A 19472-nucleotide genomic window follows, 5' to 3' on the forward strand; every position below is an offset into this window, starting at 1 on the left:
ACTCCTGAATCAACAGTAGAAATGTTACACTGAAAAATCAACACTGGCCAATTTGCTGTGTGTCTGTGTGATTGTGTGTGTGTCACTTTCTCAAAGGAATGGTACTAGGAGGTGCTAATTTCTATCTGGCTGATATATCTCCTATTCTTTAATTACGTCTTTCTATGAATAACAAGTTTACATTTCAGTTTCCCCCGTTAGTGACATGACTTCATGCTCTTCTCAGGAAAGGACTGTGTTGAGTGGAAGCCTGCCAAGGACCCTCCACCCCCTCTACACACATACACCAACACATGCACAAAATATGCACATGCATACACACACACACACACACACACACACACACACACACACACACACACACACACACACACACACACACACACACACACACACAGTGGGTCTAGAAGAGTGTGCGAAGAGGATAATGGGATTCTGTCTATCAGGTGAGGTTCCTCAGTCTTACTTGGTGCTACTTGTCATCAACACAACATAGTATCCACTTACTCCAGTGTTCTAGAGTTGTCCATGGATATACCGTATTGTATAATGTTCCGGAAAAGTTTCCGTCTTTCTTCAGTTACATTCAGCAGAAAAAACACACATCTGTAATTGCCGTATCAGGCCTGTATAGTTACCTCTTCCCCTTGACTTAACAAAATGACATCATTTTGGAATCTATGAGAATATCTGGCAGACTGTCCCGTTTATTTTCCTTTGGTGGGGTGGGATGGGGGGGGGACCCCCAACTCTCTCTCAATTTCCTTCTCTCTCCATCTCTCTCTCTTTCCATCCTCCACCCCTCTGTCTCTTTTTTTGTTGGGTGGGATAGGGGGTGGACTCACCCAAATCTCTCTCCCTCTTCATCTCTCTCTCTCCTCTTCATCTCTTTCTTTTTCTCCACCTCTTTCTCAATTAACCCCCCCTCTCTCTTTTAGGCAACCATGTTTTTATGGCAGGAGTCAACCAAATAAAAGCAGCTCCACCAGTCTGTGGGGGAGAAAAGCCGCTGGTTCAATGAAGTGATCTATTCAACTCAGTGTGTTTCTCTCTCTTGCTCTCTTCATTAATTACGGACTGTCCTGCCCTTCATCCTTTCTGTCTTTTGTTTTCTGTCTCTCTTACTTTTTATTCCCCTCCTTCTTTCTCTGGCTGGCTGAGCCCTGATAGGGGATAAAATCAGGAGTTTGGGAGAGGAGAGGGACATTTGGGAGCGAGATGGCGAGTGGGACGGTGGCGTTCCTGTATGGATTCCTGCTCCTGTCTCTGTGGAGACCTTCACTGCAAGGAGGTAGGACCCCCTTTACTATGGATATGTATTCATATACACCCCTGTGTTTCAGGTGCCCCTCTAAGGTTGTACACAAAAAAATGAGGGTTTCTCAAGGGTTCTTTGGTAAGGGTGATTGTTCTATGTGGAACTATAATGACTCAAAGAACCCTTTGAACTCTTCAATGGTTGTTTACGGTTCACAAAAGGGTTGTTTGCTCTTTTAGTGATAATTAAAATGTAAGGGAGGTGGTACATTAGAATATTTTGGGGTGTGGTTTATGCACAGCTCTTTTTGTAAAACCATGATTGAGAGTGTCATTCCAGTTTATTTAATGTGCTGTGTTACTGTATGAAATGATATACTATAAATGGCTATGGCTAGTGACAGTGTCTTGTGTCAATTGTGAACAGTTGACAAAAGCGGTCAGTGGTTCTTGATTCTTTCCACAGGGACCTCCAGCTGTTCCTGAGATAACTCACGTGATTCAACATGTAAATTAACATAATAATAACGCATTTTGAATTTTAACAATATAATATGGCTGACCAGAATAAAAAACCCTGTATGGTTCTTCAAAAGGATCTACAAAGAACCTTTCAGGTTGAGAATGTTCTCTAAAGAACAATAAAAAAAGTATTCTATATAGCCCCCAAAATGGTTGTAACTGTAACGGAACCCTGTTTTTGAATGGTTCTTTATAGAACCTTAGGAAAGGGTTCTTTATAGCACTGTGCAGGTGTACACACTCCAAACGCTCTCCCTGCTGCAGGCACTGAAACCATAGTCCTTAACCCCTGCTCGATATTTTGGTTGTATAGTTCACCAGCCTGGTATGCAAGTACAAGGTACATGATGCTCCAAGCTGAGCATTAATCTATGGGAGAGTCAAGGGTGTTTGAGTGTTTTAAGTTTATGTGTTTTGAGATTTGAGTGTTGTATTGATTTGCTCAAGACGTATTGATGTATTATGCTATTTTGATAGAATTGTAGAACGTTCTCAATATCTTTTAGATTTCAAAGGCTTTTAAGTGTCCAACATTCTGGAGCTCTACTGTTCTGTGGAGTGACATAGAACTGGCCCGTGGAGCTTTGACAGGACAGATCTGTGTGTATTTACCTGCTGGTATTCCCTCTAGGAGTGGGGCTTGTAGTTCGAGTCCCACTCCTTTCCCCACTCTGCTCCCCGCTCCGCTAAAGTACAGGGAGTTACATCATTCAGAATTACCCACGATGCCATACTTTAGGTAGACAGTGAGCTGTCTGATTGGCTGTTGGGTTTGGTTTAGCTTGTTTTGATAGGCCAGCAGAGGGTTACTGGTTCCTATGATCTCTCCGATCACTGGAACACAGGACTTAAACAGCTCTGAGAGAGGTCAAAGGGTGGAGGTAATAACTATGCTTCTAACACTGTAATAAGCATGTAATACAATCGTAATGTCAGTATCTCACATGTCCAACCAAGGTGTGTGAACTGTGGAACCAACTGGAAATACTATATATTCAGCTACTGTTGGAGGAGATCGGAAGTTGAATAGAAAATGCAACTTTATTATTACACACTGATTGAAGAAAATGCCAAATCTTGCTGGTCTTTGGTAACAGTGAAATAACAGTGAGGTTTGTGGTTCAGGCTTAAGTTTATATGGAGTGTAACTCAATGAAAGGAAATGATTTGTAGAGCATGGTTCAGGTTTGTATGATTGAGTTCCCCATTGATAGAGAAATACTCAATTCAGCATTGGGCCCCTCCAAGACTCTTACATCTAAGCTGATGTGAGAAATCTGTCCTGTTCTGTTGAAACATACAGAACTGTAGTGTTCTTTTACAGACGATTCATGGCAGAAGGGAATGAGTAATTTTGATACTGAATCTCCCACTGTGGATTATAGCAACATGCACAACATTTCCTGTACATTTCCAATGACAGAACATATCACTGGAGACTCTGGTCAAAGTAGTGCACTTTATAAGGGATATGCTGTCATTTGGGGAACAACCTATACCTTTCCACTCCACCGTGCTCTTGGTCAAGTCCAATGATAGAAACAGATGTCCTTCTCATGTTCAGATTCCTTTGAACACAGACCACAACTCTCCCAAAACTAGATGCATAATTTCTCATTATCTCTGAAACAGTGAAGTTTCATTTGCGAGTTCCTCGGAGATCAAACATGACATTGATGAATGACTGAAAAGGGAAAAGACTAAAGTGTAAAAATCACTCATATAACAGATGACAAAACATAAATAAATTCTTATAAAACTGCAGTTCCTCACAATAAAATGACAGCTCTTAATAAAGATTGTTTAAAAAAAAAGACCAGCTCTATACTGTTAACAAAGTGATTTGAAACTCACAGCCTACATTCCAAATGGCACCCTATTCCCTTTATAGTGCACTAAGGACTCTGATCAAAAGGAGTGCACTATATACTGTGTATAGGCTGCCATTTGGGCTGCATCGCCATTCTTTGACATTTCCATAGGACTTATTCTTTACATATGTACACAGCAAAATCACCAGTGTTCATATCCTGGTTTACGCAGTTTTGGTCTTATGTGGTGTTACTTTGTGTTACTGTAAATTGTAAAAATGTAAAACACCAGCGGGTGTTTTTATTTTTAAAAAGTCTGTTGTAATGAAATACTGTTGTACAGTCAGGTTGTCAAATTGGTCAATATTAACTAGTATTGATTTTTCAGTGTAACATTTCTAATGTTGATTAAGGTGCTAAATTAACTCTTATTGGTGTAAAAGAACCCCAGTGTTGGTGCTAATAACAAGTGTTAAAACAAAACCATTATCATATTTCCCAACATGCTTTATTGCAGGTTGTTTTTGCATGTACATTGATTTTTTAAATCATCTTATGATACTCAAATATAATTACCGTTTTTCTAAACTAATACAATTTGTTACTTGGACTAATTGCCCCGTTACTGAAATAGTTGTTCCGATTTAGATCTTAGTCTTCTGAACCCGGCAGTAATTCTGAATGCAGGTTGCGGTAAAAAAAATATTTCAAAATGTTTGATATCCACTCTGGCAGGATTCCAATAGAAATTACACATCTCTTTGCAATGTGACTTCCAGGCCTGATTTTGCCTGTAAACCATAAGTTTCAGGCCATTGTCCGGGTAAAACTAGGCCCTCAAAATGAGGCCTTATGAATGATGTGTTGTATAATATAATTTTTACAGACACTACCGGTCAAAAGTTTTAGAACAGTTACTCATTCAAGGGTTTTTCATTATTTTTACTATTTTCTTCATTGTATAATAATAGTGAAGAAATCAAAACTATGAAATAACACATATAGAATCATGTACAGTGAGGGAAAAAAGTATTTGATCCCCTGCTGATTTTGTACGTTTGCCCACTGACAAAGAAATGATCAGTCTATAATTTTAATGCTAGGTTTATTTGAACAGTGAGAGACAGAATAACAACAAAAAAATCCCGAAAAACGCATGTCAAAAATGTTATAAAATGATTAGCATTTTAATGAGGGAAATAAGTATTTGACCCCTCTGGAAAACATGACTTAGTACTTGGTGGCAAAACCCTTGTTGGCAATCACAGAGGTCAGACGTTTCTTGTAGTTGGCCACCAGGTTTGCACACATCTCAGGAGGGATTTTGTCCCACTCCTCTTTGCAGATCTTCTCCAAGTCATTAAGGTTTCGAGGCTGACGTTTGGCAACTCGAACCTTCAGCTCCCTCCACAGATTTTCTATGGGATTAAGGTCTGGAGACTGGCTAGGCCACTCCAGGACCTTAATGTGCTTCTTCTTGAGCCATTCCTTTGTTGCCTTTTGGGTCATTGTCATGCTGGAATACCCATCCACGACCCATTTCAATGCCCTGGCTGAGGGAAGGAGGTTCTCCCCCAAGATTTGACGGTACATGGCCCCGTCCATCATCCCTTTGATGCGATGAAGTTGTCCTGTCCCCTTAGCAGAAAAACACCCCCAAAGCATAATGTTTCCACCTCCATGTTTGACGGTGGGGATGGTGTTCTTGGGGTCATAGGCAGCATTCCTCCTCCTCCAAACACGCCGAGTTGAGTTGATGCCAAATAGCTCCATTTTGATCTCATCTGACCACAACACTTTCACCCAGTTGTCCTCTGAATCATTCAGATGTTAATTGGCAAACTTCAGACGGGCATGTATATGTGCTTTCTTGAGCAGGGGGACCTTGCGGGCGCTGCAGGATTTCAGTCCTTCATGGCGTAGTGTGTTACCAATTGTTTTCTTGGTGACTATGGTCACAGCTGCCTTGAGATCATTGACAAGATCCTCCCGTGTAGTTCTGGGCCGATTCCTCACCGTTCTCATGATCATTGCAACTCCACGAGGTGAGATCTTGCAAAGAGCCACAGGCCGAGGGGGATTTACAGTTCTTTTGTGTTTCTTCCATTTGCGAATAATCACACCAACTGTTGTCACCTTCTCACCAAGCTGCTTGGCAATGGTCTTGTAGCCCATTCCAGCCTTGTGTAGGTCTACAATCTTGTCCCTGACATCCTTGGAGAGCTCTTTGGTCTTGGCCATGGTGGAGAGTTTGGAATCTGATTGATTGATTGCTTCAGTGGACAGGTGTCCTTTATACAGGTAACAAGCTGAGATTAGGAGCACTCCCTTTAAGAGTGTGCTCCTAATCTCAGCTCGTTACCTGTATAAAAGACACCTGGGAGCCAGACATTTTTCTGATTGAGAGGGGGTCAAATACTTATTTCCCTCATTAAAATGCAAATCAATTTATTACATTTTTGACATGCGTTTTTCTGATTTTTTTTGTTGTTATTCTGTCTCTCACTGTTCAAATAAACCTAGCATTAAAATTATAGACTGATCATTTCTTTGTCAGTGGGCAAACGTACAAAATCAGCAGGGGATCAAATACTTTTTTCCCCCACTGTAGTAACCCAAAAAGTTTTAAACATATCAAAATATATTTTCCTTTTGAGATTCTTCAAAGTAGCTACCCTTTGTCTTGATGACAGCTTTGCACACTCTTGGCCTTCTCTCAACCAGCTTTACCTGGAATGTTTTTCCAGCAGTCTTTAACCTCTTACATCTAGACGTTCCGCTAGCGGAACACCTGCTCCAATATCCAATGATAGGCGTGGCGCGAATTACAAATTCCTCAAAAATACAAAAACTTCAATTTTTCAAACATATGACTATTTCACAGCATTTTAAAGACAAGACTCTCCTTTATCTAACCACACTGTCCAATTTCAAAAAGGCTTTACAGCGAAAGCAAAACATTAGATTATGTCAGCAGAGTACCCAGCCAGAAATAATCAGACACCCATTTTTCAAGCTAGCATATAATGTCACAAAAACCCAGAAGACAGCTAAATGCAGCACTAACCTTTGATGATCTTCATCAGATGACACACCTAGGACATTATGTTATACAATACATGCATGTTTTGTTCAATCAAGTTCATATTTATATCAAAAACCAGCTTTTTACATTAGCATGTGACGTTCAGAACTAGCAAACTTCCGGGGAATTTACTAACAATTTACTAAATTACTCACGATAAACGTTCACAAAAAGCATAACAATTATTTTAAGAATTATAGATACAGAACTCCTCTATGCACTCGATATGTCCAATTTTAAAATAGCTTTTTGGTGAAAGCACATTTTGCAATATTCTAAGTACATAGCCCGCCATCACGGGCTAGCTATTTAGACACCAGGCAAGTTTAGCCTTCACCAAAATCAGATTTACTATTACAAAAGTTTGATAACCTTTTGTTGTCTTCGTCAGAATGCACTCCCAGGACTGCTACTTCATTAACAAATGTTGGTTTGGTCCAAAATAATCCATCGATATATCCGAATAGCGGCGTTTTGTTCGTGCGTTCCAGAAACTATCCGAAATGGTAAATCAGGGTCGCGTGCATGGCGCAATTCGTGATAAAAAAATTCTAATTATTCCATTAACGTACTTCGAAGCATGTCAACCGCTGTTTAAAATCAATTTTTATGCAATTTATCTCGTAAAAAAGCGATAATTTTCCGACCGGGAATCTCCTTTTCGGCAAACAGAGAAAAAAATCACAAAGACGGGGGCGGCCAGTGCACGCGCCTAAGCCCACAGTCCCTTGATCGGCCACTTGAGAAAGGCGATAATGTGTTTCAGCCTGGGGCTGGAATGACGACATTCAGGTTTTTCCCGGGCTCTGAGAGCCTATGGAAGACGTGGGAAGTGTCACGTTAGAACAGAGATCCATTTGTAATGAATAGAGATGGCAAAGAAGTTCAAGAAATGGTAAGACAGGGTACTTCCTGTACAGAATCTTCTCACGTTTTGGCCTGCCAAATGAGTTCTGTTATACTCACAGACACCATTCAAACAGTTTTAGAAACTTTAGGGTGTTTTCTATCCAAAGCCAATAATTATATGCATATTCTAGTTTCTGGGCAGGACTAATAATCAGATTAAATCGGGTACGTTTTTTATCCAGCCGTGAAAATACTGCCCCCTAGACATAACAGGTTAAGGACTTCCCACATATGCTGAGCACTTGTTGGATGCTTTTCCTTCTCTCTGAGGTCCAACTCATCCCAAACCATCTCAATTGGGGCACCCTGGTGGTGCAGCGGTCTAAGGCACTGCATCTCAGTGCAAGAGGTGTCACTACAGTCCCTGGTTCAAAATCCAGGCTGAATCACATCTGGCCGTGATTGGGAGTCCCATAGGGCGGCGCAAAACTGGCCCAGTGTCGTCCGGGTTTGGCCGGCATAGGCCGTCATTGTAAATAAGAATTTGTTCTTAACTGACTTGCCTAGTTAAATAAAGGTTAAATAAAATAAATAATTTAAAAATTGGGTGAAGTTCGGGTGATTGTGGAGGCCAGGTCATCTAATGCAGCACTCCATCACTCTCCTTCTTGGTCAAATAGCCCTTACACAGCCTGGTGGTGTGTTGGGTCATTGTCCTGTTGAAAAACAAATGATAGTCCCACTAAGCGCAAAAAAGATGGAATGGCGTGTTGCTGCAGAATGCTGTGGTAGCCATGCTGGATAAGTGTGCCTTGAATTCTAAATAAATCCCAGACAGTCACCAGCAAAGCACCCCTCCCCCACCATCACATCTCCTACTCCATGTTTCACGTTGGGAACCACACATGCGGAGATCATCCGTTCATCTACTCTGCATCTCACAAAGACACGGCGGTTGGAACCAAAAATCTCAAATTTGGACTCATCAGACCAAAGGACAGATTTCCACCAGTCTAATGACTATTGCTCGTGTTTGGCCCAAGCAAGTCTCTTCTTCTTATTGGTGTCCTTTAGTAGTGGTTCCTTTGCAGCAATTCGACCATGAAGGCCTGATTCACGCAGTCTCCTATGAACAGTTGATGTTGTGATGTGTCTGTTACTTGAACACTGAATTATTTATTTGGTCTGCAATCTGAGGTGCAGTTAACTCTAATGAACTTATCCTCTGCAGCAGAGGTAACTCTGGGTCTTCCTTTCCTGTGGCGGTCCTCATGAGAGCCAGTTTCATCATAGCGCTTAATGGGTTTTGCGACTGCACTTGAAGAAACTTTGAAAGTTCTTGAAATGTTCCGGATTGACTGACCATCATGTCTTAAAGTAATGATGTACTGTCGTTTCTTTTTGTTTATTTGAGCTCTTCTTGCCATAATATGGACTTGGTCTTTTACCAAAAAGGTCTATCTTTTGTATACCACCCCTACCTTGTTAATTGAAATGCATTCCAGGTGACCTCATGAAGCTGTTTCTTACATCCCTACATCAAAAATGTGTAACAAAACAGAACACAGGTATGAACAAGAAAATACGAAATACATACAAAAAAGTAAAAATATATATAAATACCAAAAAATATATATACTTTTTTTTTAAAGAACGACAATTCTAGCGCAATTGTATTCACTCCATAAATATCTCATTATAATGATTCAGGATGATGTTATTCTTTTTGTTATTCACTAGGAATAATGTCTTAACAGGATGATTAAATTCAATCAAAAACATTTGTAATTTTGGTACAGAATTCTGGAATTTACATTTTTGTATATAGTATTTGGCAACAAGAATAAAATAATTCACAACCATTTCAATAGTCTTGTTATCATTGCAATAGTAACATGTTATATCCTTCATGTCAAAAACATGGGTAGTGTTCAAAAAGGATAATAAGTATTTTACAAGGTTTTCCCAAAATGTTATCCCAGATTTACATTTACAGAACTAATGAGTCAGATTTGTACCTTTTTCGCAGAAAACGCAGATGTCATCAATAGCCATACATTTGGACAACATAGATTTACATGGATATATCTTATGTAGAATCTTAAAGTGCAATTCCTTAAATTTGTTTAGTATACAATATTTGTAAGGCATCAACCAAGCATTATTCAAGACAATGACAGGAATAAGCATTTCCACACTTTGTTACGTTACAGCCTTATTGTCACGCCCTGACCTTAGAGATCCTTTTATGTCTCTATTTTGGTTGGTCAGGGCGTGAGTTGGGGTGGGCATTCTATGTCCTTTTTTCTATGTTTGGTATTTCTTTGTTTCAGCCGGGTATGGCTCTCAATCAGGGAGAGCTGTATATCGTTGTTGCTGATTGGGAGCCATACTTAGGCAGCCTGTTTTCCTTTGGGTTTTGTGGGTGGTTATTTTCTGTTTAGTCATTTGTTACCTGACAGAACTGTTTGGCTGTTGTCTTTTGTTTATTTTGTAAAGTGTTCTCTTTTTCCATTAAATTACAAAGATGAGCACTAACCACACTGCGCCTTGGTCTACTCCATTCAACAGCCGTTTACACTTATTCTAAAATTGATTAAATAACTAAAAATCATGATCAATCTACACACCATACCCCATAATGACAAAGCTAAAACAGGTTCATAGAAATGTTTGCTAATTTATAAAATCTAAACAGATATACCTTGTTTACATACATTTTCAGACTCTTTGCTACGAGACTCGAAATTTAGCTCAGGTGCATCCTGTTTCCATTAATCAGCCTTGAGACATTTCCAGAACTTGATTGGAGTCCACCTGTTGTAAATTCAATAGATTGGCATGATTTGGAAAGGCACCCACTGTATATATAAGGTCCCACAGTTGACAGTGCGTGTCAGAGCAAAAACCAAGCCATGAGGTCTAAGAAATTGTTTGTAGAGCTCCGACACAGGATTGTGTCGAGGCACAGATCTGGGGAAGGGTACCAAAACATGTCTGCAGCATTGAAGGTCCCCAAGACCACAATGGCTTCCATCATTCTTAAATGGAAGAAGTTTGGAACCACCAAGACTCTTTCTAGAGCTGGCCACCCGGCCAAACTGAGCAATCCTGTGAGAAGGACCTTGGTTACGGAGGTGACCAAGAACCCGATGGTTATGCTGACAGAGCTCCAGAGTTCCTCTGTGGAGATGGGAGATCCTTCCAGAAGGACAACCATCTCTGCAACACTCCACCAATCAGGCCTTGATGGTAGTGGCCAGACAGAAGCTGCTTCTCAGTAAAAGGCACATGACAGCCTGCTTGGCGTTTGCCAAAAGGCACTTAAAGGACTCTCAGACCATGAGAAATAAGATTCTCTGGTCTGATGAAACCAAGATTGAACTTTGGCAGGAATGCCAAGTGTCACGTCTGGAGGAAACCTGGCACCATTCCTATGGTGAAGCATGGTGGTGGCAGAATCATGCTGTGGGGATGTTTTTCAGCGGCAGGGACTGGGAGACTAGTCAGGATCGAGGGGAAGATGAACGGAGCAAAGTACAGAGAGATCCTTGAAGAAGAACCTGCTCCAGAGCACTCAGGACCTCAGACTGGGGTGAAGGTTCACCTTCCAACAGTACAACAACCCTAAGCACACAGCCAAGACAATGCAGGAGTGGCTTCGGGACAAGTCTCTGAATGTCCTTCAGTGGCCCAGCCAGAGCCTGGACTTGAACCCAATCTAACATCTCTGAAGAGACCTGAAAATAGCTGTGCAGCGACGTTCACCATCTAACCTGACAGAGCTTGAGAGGATCTGCAGAGTTGAATGAGAGAAACTCCCCAAATACAGGTGTGCCAAGCTTGTAGCGTCATACCCAAGGAGACTTAAGGCTGTAATCACTGAAAAAGGTGCTTCAACAAAGTACTGAGTAAAGGGTCTGAATACTTATGTAAATGTGTGTTTTTATTTAATTTTTATTATTATTTGCAAAAATGTTAAAAAACGAACTATTTTCTTTGTTATTATGGGGAATTGTGTGTGCAAATTTGCATAATGTACAAAAGTGTGCAATGGAACAAGTTAGAGTAAACTATCAGAACCATACTGAACAGCCAAGGCAATGAGGAAATAAAACTGTGCTTTATAAACTATGACAGGCTGCGTTTACACAGACAGCCCAATTCTGATATTTTCAACCAATCGGATCAGATGATTTCACATCAGCTCTTTTTCAGAGCTGATCTGATTGGTCAAAAGACCAATTAGTGTAAAAAATATCAGAATTGTTCTGCCTGTGTAAACGCAGACATAGAACCTCAGAAGTTTCGTGGTCATTTAAGAGTCCAGAACAAATGAAAATATGGATAAACGGTTATTCATTGACATATTGTATTTAAGATTAACATGGTTATGAAATCAGCCGTCCACTGTGGACTGAAGGAATGAAGAATGGGAAGAAGGAACTGAGCCAGTAGAGAAAATCCTTCCTCTATATTTCTTATTGGTCATCAGTGCTGCCAAGGGCAATGTTTATCATATTCCTATTAAAGTCTTACAATGTTTCATGCTCTCACAGACAATCAATCAACCCACCAATCAACCAATCAATCTGGCAATCAAACACACAATCTATCAATTAATTCTCACAATAAAGAAATATCCCTGAACACAAACTCAATCCCATACCTCACTTGATGATTGATTAGGTATTTTGGTGCTGGACTGGAACAAAAGCCTGGACTCCCTGTAACTCTCCAGGACCAGAACTGGTTGTGCTATGTTTCAGGTGTGTGCTTTAGTTGTGTGTATACAGTGGTTTAGCATGGTTGTGCTGTGTTCCAGGTGTGTACATACCTGCTGGTGTAGGTGAAGGAGCTGGGGCTGGATTAAGAGCTGGAGGAGCAGGAGGTGTAGGTGGAGCTGGCGCTGGTCCAGGTGGTGCAGGCTTTGGCCCTGGAGCCGGTGGAGGTTACACCAAGCCAGGGAAGACGGGAGGTAAGGGAGAACGTTAAACTATCAACTGCTATTTGCCATATCTTCAATTTAAGCCTACTAGAAGGTGTGTGCCCTCAGGCCTGGAGGGAAGCAAAAGTTATTCCCCTACCTAAGGATAGAAAAGCTCTCTTTACTGGCTCAAATAGCCGACCAATCAGCCTGTTACCAACCCTTTGTTAACTTTAAGAAAAAATTATGTTTGACCAGATACAATGCTATTTTACAGTAAACAGATTGACAACAGACTTTCAACATGCTTATAGGGAAGGACACTCAACAAGCACAGCACTTACACAAATGACTGATGATTGGCTGAGAGAAATTGATGATAAAAAGATTGTGGGGGCTGTTTTGTTTGACTTCAGTGCGGCTTTTGACATTATCGATCATAGTCTGTTGCTGGAAAAACGTAAACTGCCGTTCAAAAGTTTGGGGCCACTTAGACATTTCCTTGTTTTTGAAAGAAAATCAAAAAAACATTGTCCATTAAAATAACATCAAATTTCTCAGAAATACAGTTTTGTATTGTTAATGCTGTAAATGACGATTGTAGCTGGAAACAGCAGATTTTTTATGGAATATCTACACAGGCGTACAGAGGCCCATTATCTGCAACCATCACTCCTGTGTTCCAATGGCATGTTCTGTTAGCTAATCCAAGTTGATCATTTTAAAAGGCTAATTGATCATTAGAAAACCCTTTTGCAATTATGTTAGCACAGCTGAAAACTGTTGTCCTGATTAAAGAAGCAAATCAGCCGTCCACTGTGGACTGAAGGAATGAAGAATGGGAAGAAGGAACTGAGCCAGTAGAGAAAATCCTTCCTCTGTTTTTCTTATTGGTCATCAGTGTTGCTGCCAAGGGCAATGTTTATCATATTCCTATTAAAGTCTTACAATGTTTCATGCTCTCACAGACAATCAATCAATCAACAAATTGATAATTGCCTTTATTTAGTCTCAAGGTTAGGATGATGACCTTCGATTAAACAAATATCTGTGTTTTCATTTGTTGGGATGTAATTCTGTTGATATGACCATTGTTTCTTGCAGCTGGCTATGGTGGTCAGGTTGTAGGCCAAGGCCAAGGAGGACTGGGGACTGGAGGTCTGGGGGAAAGAAGAGTTAGACCAGAAGGAGCTGGGGCCGGACCAGGAGGTTATGGACATGGCGGTGGTTTAGGAGCTAGAGGCCTTGGAGCAGGTATAGTATGAAGTAGCTCATACTATACCTGCTCCAAGGCCTTTAGCTCCTAAACCACCCTGTTTGTTATATTGGTATTTTCTTGGCTTAGAGATGTAATCAGGGCCGAACTACTGCATTTGGGGCCCCAGGGATATTTGTTGGGGAGTGGGGTAGGGCAGTTTTAAAGCAAATTTCCTGCTATACTAAACATTTTTCAATAATGCTGAGAGAATTTTTTATAGTTTTAAAGCTAATTTCCTGCAGTTCTACACATTTTGCTATCATATGGTATCTGGTATCTGTGCCCTGCGTGCCCCTTCTGTAATCCGGCCCTGGATGTAATGGACAGATTCAGTTGTGATACTGATGCTTGAGTCTTCCTCTCCAGGAGCTGGCAATGGAGGTCGGAGTCCTGGAGGACAGGGGGCTGGACTAGGAGCTGGAGGTCTGGGAGGAGGAGGTCTTAGACAAGGAGTCAGACCAGGAGGTTATGGACCAGGTGGAGCTGGGGCTGGACCAGGTGGTTATGGGCCTGGTGCTGGTCTTAGTCTGGGCGGAGCTGTGGCTGGAGGTCTTGGTGGTGGTTACGGACTTGGCGGTGGTCTAGGTGCCGGAGGCCTTGGAGCAGGTATGAGCTTCTTGATTTGATCATCTGATCAATTATTACTATTTTCAGTTAATTTGACAGAAATGTATTTTTGATGATTGTTGTGTTTCCATAGGAGCTGGAGGAAAGCCAGAGAAGGCAGGTGAGCGACATAGACAATTCAGGTCTGCCCTAGACCTCTTTTAGGGCTCACAAACTATTGACTTGTTTTTTCAATGGCAGTCTATTTCCTCAATATATCTAAATGAACACTACACATGACAAAGACCCTCCTAAAGCTTTTAAGCCTGTTTGTTGTTATCAAGAGGATGATGCAGTCGATCTTGATCTCCAGGAGCTGGCTATGGTGGTAGAGATCCTGGAGGACAGGGGGCTGGACTGGGTGTTGGAGGTTTTGGACCAGGTGGCTATGGACCAGGTGGAGCTGGGGCTGGACCAGGTGGCTATGGGCTTGGTGTTGGTGTTGGTCCTGGGGGAGCTGGTCCTGGAGTTTATGGTCATGGTTATGGACCCGATGGAACAGGTAACGAACCCTGAGGTCTACAGATGGAGTACAGTCAAAGATACCGGCCGTGTTCCCAAATGGCACCATATTCCTTAAATAGTGCACTACTTTTGCCCATAATTGGGTGCCTTTTGGGAGTCACACTAACTCATGCAATACAACCTGATCTTATGGCCTCTGTTATTCCTCTGCTGTTTCTCCATCTTTCTACAGGAGCCAGCGGGAATCCTTCCAAAACAGATGTGTGTGGATCTTGTCTCTATGTACAGTAGACCTTTGAGATGTGTTTTTGTCTGTTTGAGTCTGTATTTCTTGTGTTTGATCCCCAGGAGCTGGCTATGTAGGTCGCAGTCCTGGGGGACAGGGGGCTGGATTAGGAGCTGGAGGCTATGGACCAGGTGAAGCTGGACCAGGAGGATATGGGCCTGGTTCTGGTGTTGGCCAGGGTGGAGCTGGTCCAGGTGGTTTTGGTGGTGGTCTTGGAGCTGGCGGACAAGGAGACGCCCTTGGAGCTGGTAGGGTGTATGGCCTAACTCGTATAGCCCATGAGTCTGATATACTGTAACTTGCTACTGTAGGTGCGTCTTTGGGTGCTATTAATGATGACAGTCTGTGACTGCTGTGATGGAGTAAAGCCAAAGCCATGTTACCGTCATTATGCAGTAGCATCCATATAATTAGGAATTAGATTATTAGAATGGACATGAACCTTCTTATGATGGTCCAAAGGTCAGCCATGTTGGTCAGGGAGTTTGTCAACCATGCTGAGATAAGATATTGTGTAAAACAAGGAATGTTAATAATTGATCTGCATTGTATGTGTGTTAGCTAGGTAGCCACAGTTTTAGAGGAATGATTCCATTCATTTTTCAAATGAACTGCCAATACGCCTACATTCCATTCAAGCAATGCAGCCATCCACAGCCATACACTGGCTGAAATCAGTTGATGATACAGATGTACTGAAGGATCTTCATTTGCTCACTCTTTTGTTGCTGATAATTTTCCTGCACAGGAGGAAATGCAAACTTCTAGTGTATTTGAGTTTTAAAAAGGCTTCTTAAGTTTGTAATTTCAACTTTGAAATGTCAGACTTGTTTTGTCCTAATGGACAATGTATCGACCCCTACAAAAAGGTATATTAATTATAATTCACATAATAATTCAAATATCCTGTTGCTGCAGGATTATTTTCCTACTGTAGCAAACTGTCTCAAATTAAGATCCTACATCTGTAGGACTTAGAGTTGTAAATTAAACAGGTACTCCTCATATAATCATATGTGATATCTCATATACATATACACTCCATGGTCAGTTTATTAGGTACACCCATTGCCTACAGAACAGTCTGAATTCTTCGGGGCATGGATTTTACAAAGTGTTGGAAAAGTTCCACAGGGATGTTGGTCCATACTGTAGATCTGACAGCGGTACATTCATGCTGTGAACAGCCCATTCCATCTCATCTCAAAGATGCTCAATTGGGTTTGGTTAGCAACAATGTTCAGATACACTGTGGCGTTCAATCGTTGCACAATTGGTATCAAGGGACCCAAAGTGTGCCAGGAAAACATTCTCCACACCAGTACACAACCACTGCCAGCCTGTACCGTTGACACCAGGCGGGATGGGTCCATGGACTGATGCTGCTTACAGTGAGGGAAAAAAGTATTTGATCCCCTGCTGATTTTGTACGTTTGCCCACTGACAAAGAAATGATCAGTCTATAATTTTAATGCTAGGTTTATTTGAACAGTGAGAGACAGAATAACAACAAAAATACCCAGAAAAACGCATGTCAAAAATGTAATAAATTGATTTGCATTTTAATGAGGGAAATAAGTATTTGACCCCCTCTCATTCAGAAAGATTTCTGGCTCCCAGGTGTCTTTTATACAGGTAACGAGCTGAGATTAGGAGCACACTCTTAAAGGGAGTGCTCCTAATCTCAGTTTGTTACCTGTATAAAAGACACCTGTCCACAGAAGCAATCAATCAATCAGATTCCAAACTCTCCACCATGGCCAAGACCAAAGAACTCTCCAAGGATGTCAGGGACAAGATTGTAGACCTACACAAGGCTGGAATGGGCTACAAGACCATCGCCAAGCAGCTTGGTGACAACATTTGGTGCGATTATTCGCAAATGTAAGAAACACAAAAGAACTGTCAATCTCCCTCGGCCTGGGGCTCCATGCAAGATCTCACCTCGTGGAGTTGCAATGATCATGAGAACGGTGAGGAATCAGCCCAGAACTACACGGGAGGATCTTGTCAATGATCTCAAGGCAGCTGGGACCATAGTCACCAAGAAAACAATTGGTAACACAATACGCCGTGAAGGACTGAAATACTGCAAGGTCCCCCTGCTCAAGAAAGCACATATACTTGCCCGTCTGAAGTTTGCCAATGAACATCTGAATGATTCAGAGGACAATTGGGTGAAAGTGTTGTGGTCAGATGAGACCAAAATGGAGTTCTTTGGCATCAACTCAACTCGCCGTGTTTGGAGGAGGAGGAATGCTGCCTATGACCCCAAGAACACCATCCCCACCGTCAAACATGGAGGTGGAAACATTATGCTTTGGGGGTGTTTTGCTGCTAAGGGGAAAGGACAACTTCACCGCATCAAAGGGACGATGGACGGGGCCATGTACCGTCAAATCTTGGGTGAGAACCTCCTTCCCTCAGCCAGGGCATTGAAAATGGGTCGTGGATGGGTATTCCAGCATGACAATGACCCAAAACACACAGCCAAGGCAACAAAGGAGTGGCTCAAGAAGAAGCACATTAAGGTCCTGGAGTGGCCTAGCCAGTCTCCTGACCTTAATCCCATAGAAAATCTGTGGAGGGAGCTGAAGGTTTGAGTTGCCAAACATCAGCCTCGAAACCTTAATGACTTGGAGAAGATCTGCAAAGAGGAGTGGGACAAAATCCCTCCTGAGATGTGTGCAAACCTGGTGGTCAACTACAAGAAACGTCTGACCCCTGTGATTGCCAACAAGGGTTTTGCCACCAAGTACTAAGTCATGTTTTGCAGAGGGGTCAAATACTTATTTCCCTCATTAAAATGCAAATCAATTTATAAAATTTTTGACATGTGTTTTTCTGGATTTTTTTGTTGTTATTCTGTCTCTCACTGTTCAAATAAACCTAGCATTAAAATTATAGACTGATCATTTCTTTGTCAGTGGGCAAACGTACAAAATCAGCAGGGGATCAAATACTTTTTTCCCTCACTGTACGCCAAATCCTGAATCTTCCATAAGCATGACGCAACAGAAACCGGGATTCATCGGACCAGGCAATGTTTTTTCACTCCTTAATTGTCCAGAGTTGGTGATCGCGTGCGCACTGGAGCCGCTTGTTCTTGTTTTTAGCTGATAGGAGTGGAACCTGGTGTGGTCGTCTGCTGCAATAGCCCATCCGTGACAAGGACTGACGAGTTGTGTGTTCTACACACCACTGTGCACCGTTATTTGTCTGTTTGTGGTCCGTCTCTTACTTGGCACGATACTTGCCAATCTGTATTTAACTTGTCTCATCAACAATCTGTTTTTGCCCACAGGCCTGCTGCTGACGGGATTTTATTTTTTTTGCACCATTCTTGGTAAACCCTAGACACTGTCTTGCGTGAAAAGCCCAGGAGGGTGGCCCTTTCTGAGATATTGGTTCCGGCACGCATTGCACCGACGATCATACCACGCTCATTCTAATGTTCAATCAAATAGTAACTGAATGCCTGCCTGTCTGCCTGCTTTACATAGCAAGCCACGTCCACTGTCTGTAGGAGTGATACATTTTTTGTGAACTGGGTGGTGTACCCAATAAACTGGCCGTTGAGTGTATATCATATCATATATGCATGCATATATCATATAATAGCACAGCTTTCCAAGAAACAAAATCTGAGACATTTATGGTCTGTTTATACCGAAAATGTCTATATAAACTGTATTTAAAATTATATGACAATACTTTAGGTCAATTATATTCCATTACACAATTTCTGATACATCACATGCTTTAGTTGTATTTTCCTGCATAAGTGAAAGCAGGAAATGGATCAAGTTATCCATTATCTAATTTCCTCAGACACAACTGAAGCCTGGGGTTGTTATTTGGGTTGTATGCACACCGAACATGCACACACACACACACATGCACGCACACACACGCAGCTTATTTAGAATGAGGAATGTTGATGATGTTATCCGAGGAGCAGTTCTCGATGCTTATGACCTGCCTTTGTGGAACCTTTAGTTAGATGTTCCACCCTTTAGACCAGAGGTCTCCAACCTTTTCTAGCATGAGAGCTGCTTAAAAAAATGTAACGTTGTGAGCACATTTTTTTTCTAGCTTTTAAATAGGCACATTCTTCTCTTCTCCTCTCCCATGCAACTCTTCCTCAGGTCCTTAGTGTATAAGAGAAAGTAGTGCACTACGTTTTCTGTCAATATACCTGGTAAAATAATGGTTAAAAAACAACTTTAAAGGGGGCCCTATAAAATTTGAATTTTTTTCCAAAATGATGTTTTAGCAGTTTTATTTTTCCTGGTTTTATAATAATACTTTTTTTTCACTCCCAAAATTACAATTGTTCATAGAGAAACAATGAAATTGGATGTTCTGAGTCCATGTAAATGTTTAAATCACATTAGAAGAAAAAC

General features: G+C 41.5%; 1 protein-coding gene across 4 annotated transcripts in view; it reads left to right on the plus strand.

Annotated features, from left to right (window-relative positions):
- Positions 1-857: 857 nt before the first annotated feature.
- Positions 858-19472, plus strand: part of elnb (elastin b) — a 62249-nt gene continuing 43634 nt past the window's right edge. The window contains exons 1-7 of one of the 4 annotated variants that reach the window (XM_014195743.2): positions 858-1291; positions 12350-12502; positions 13556-13705; positions 14076-14315; positions 14410-14436; positions 14629-14817; positions 15129-15314. In XM_014195743.2, coding sequence (XP_014051218.1) covers positions 1219-1291; positions 12350-12502; positions 13556-13705; positions 14076-14315; positions 14410-14436; positions 14629-14817; positions 15129-15314 — 1018 coding nt within the window. In that variant the 5' untranslated portion in view covers positions 858-1218. The remainder of the gene's footprint in view (positions 1292-12349; positions 12503-13555; positions 13706-14075; positions 14316-14409; positions 14437-14628; positions 14818-15128; positions 15315-19472) is intronic. The other 3 variants (XM_014195742.2, XM_014195740.2, XM_014195741.2) reach the window with 3 other exon arrangements.

The sequence above is a fragment of the Salmo salar genome, chromosome ssa04 (genome assembly GCF_905237065.1).
Source record: "Salmo salar chromosome ssa04, Ssal_v3.1, whole genome shotgun sequence".
NCBI classification, from domain to species: domain Eukaryota; kingdom Metazoa; phylum Chordata; class Actinopteri; order Salmoniformes; family Salmonidae; genus Salmo; species Salmo salar.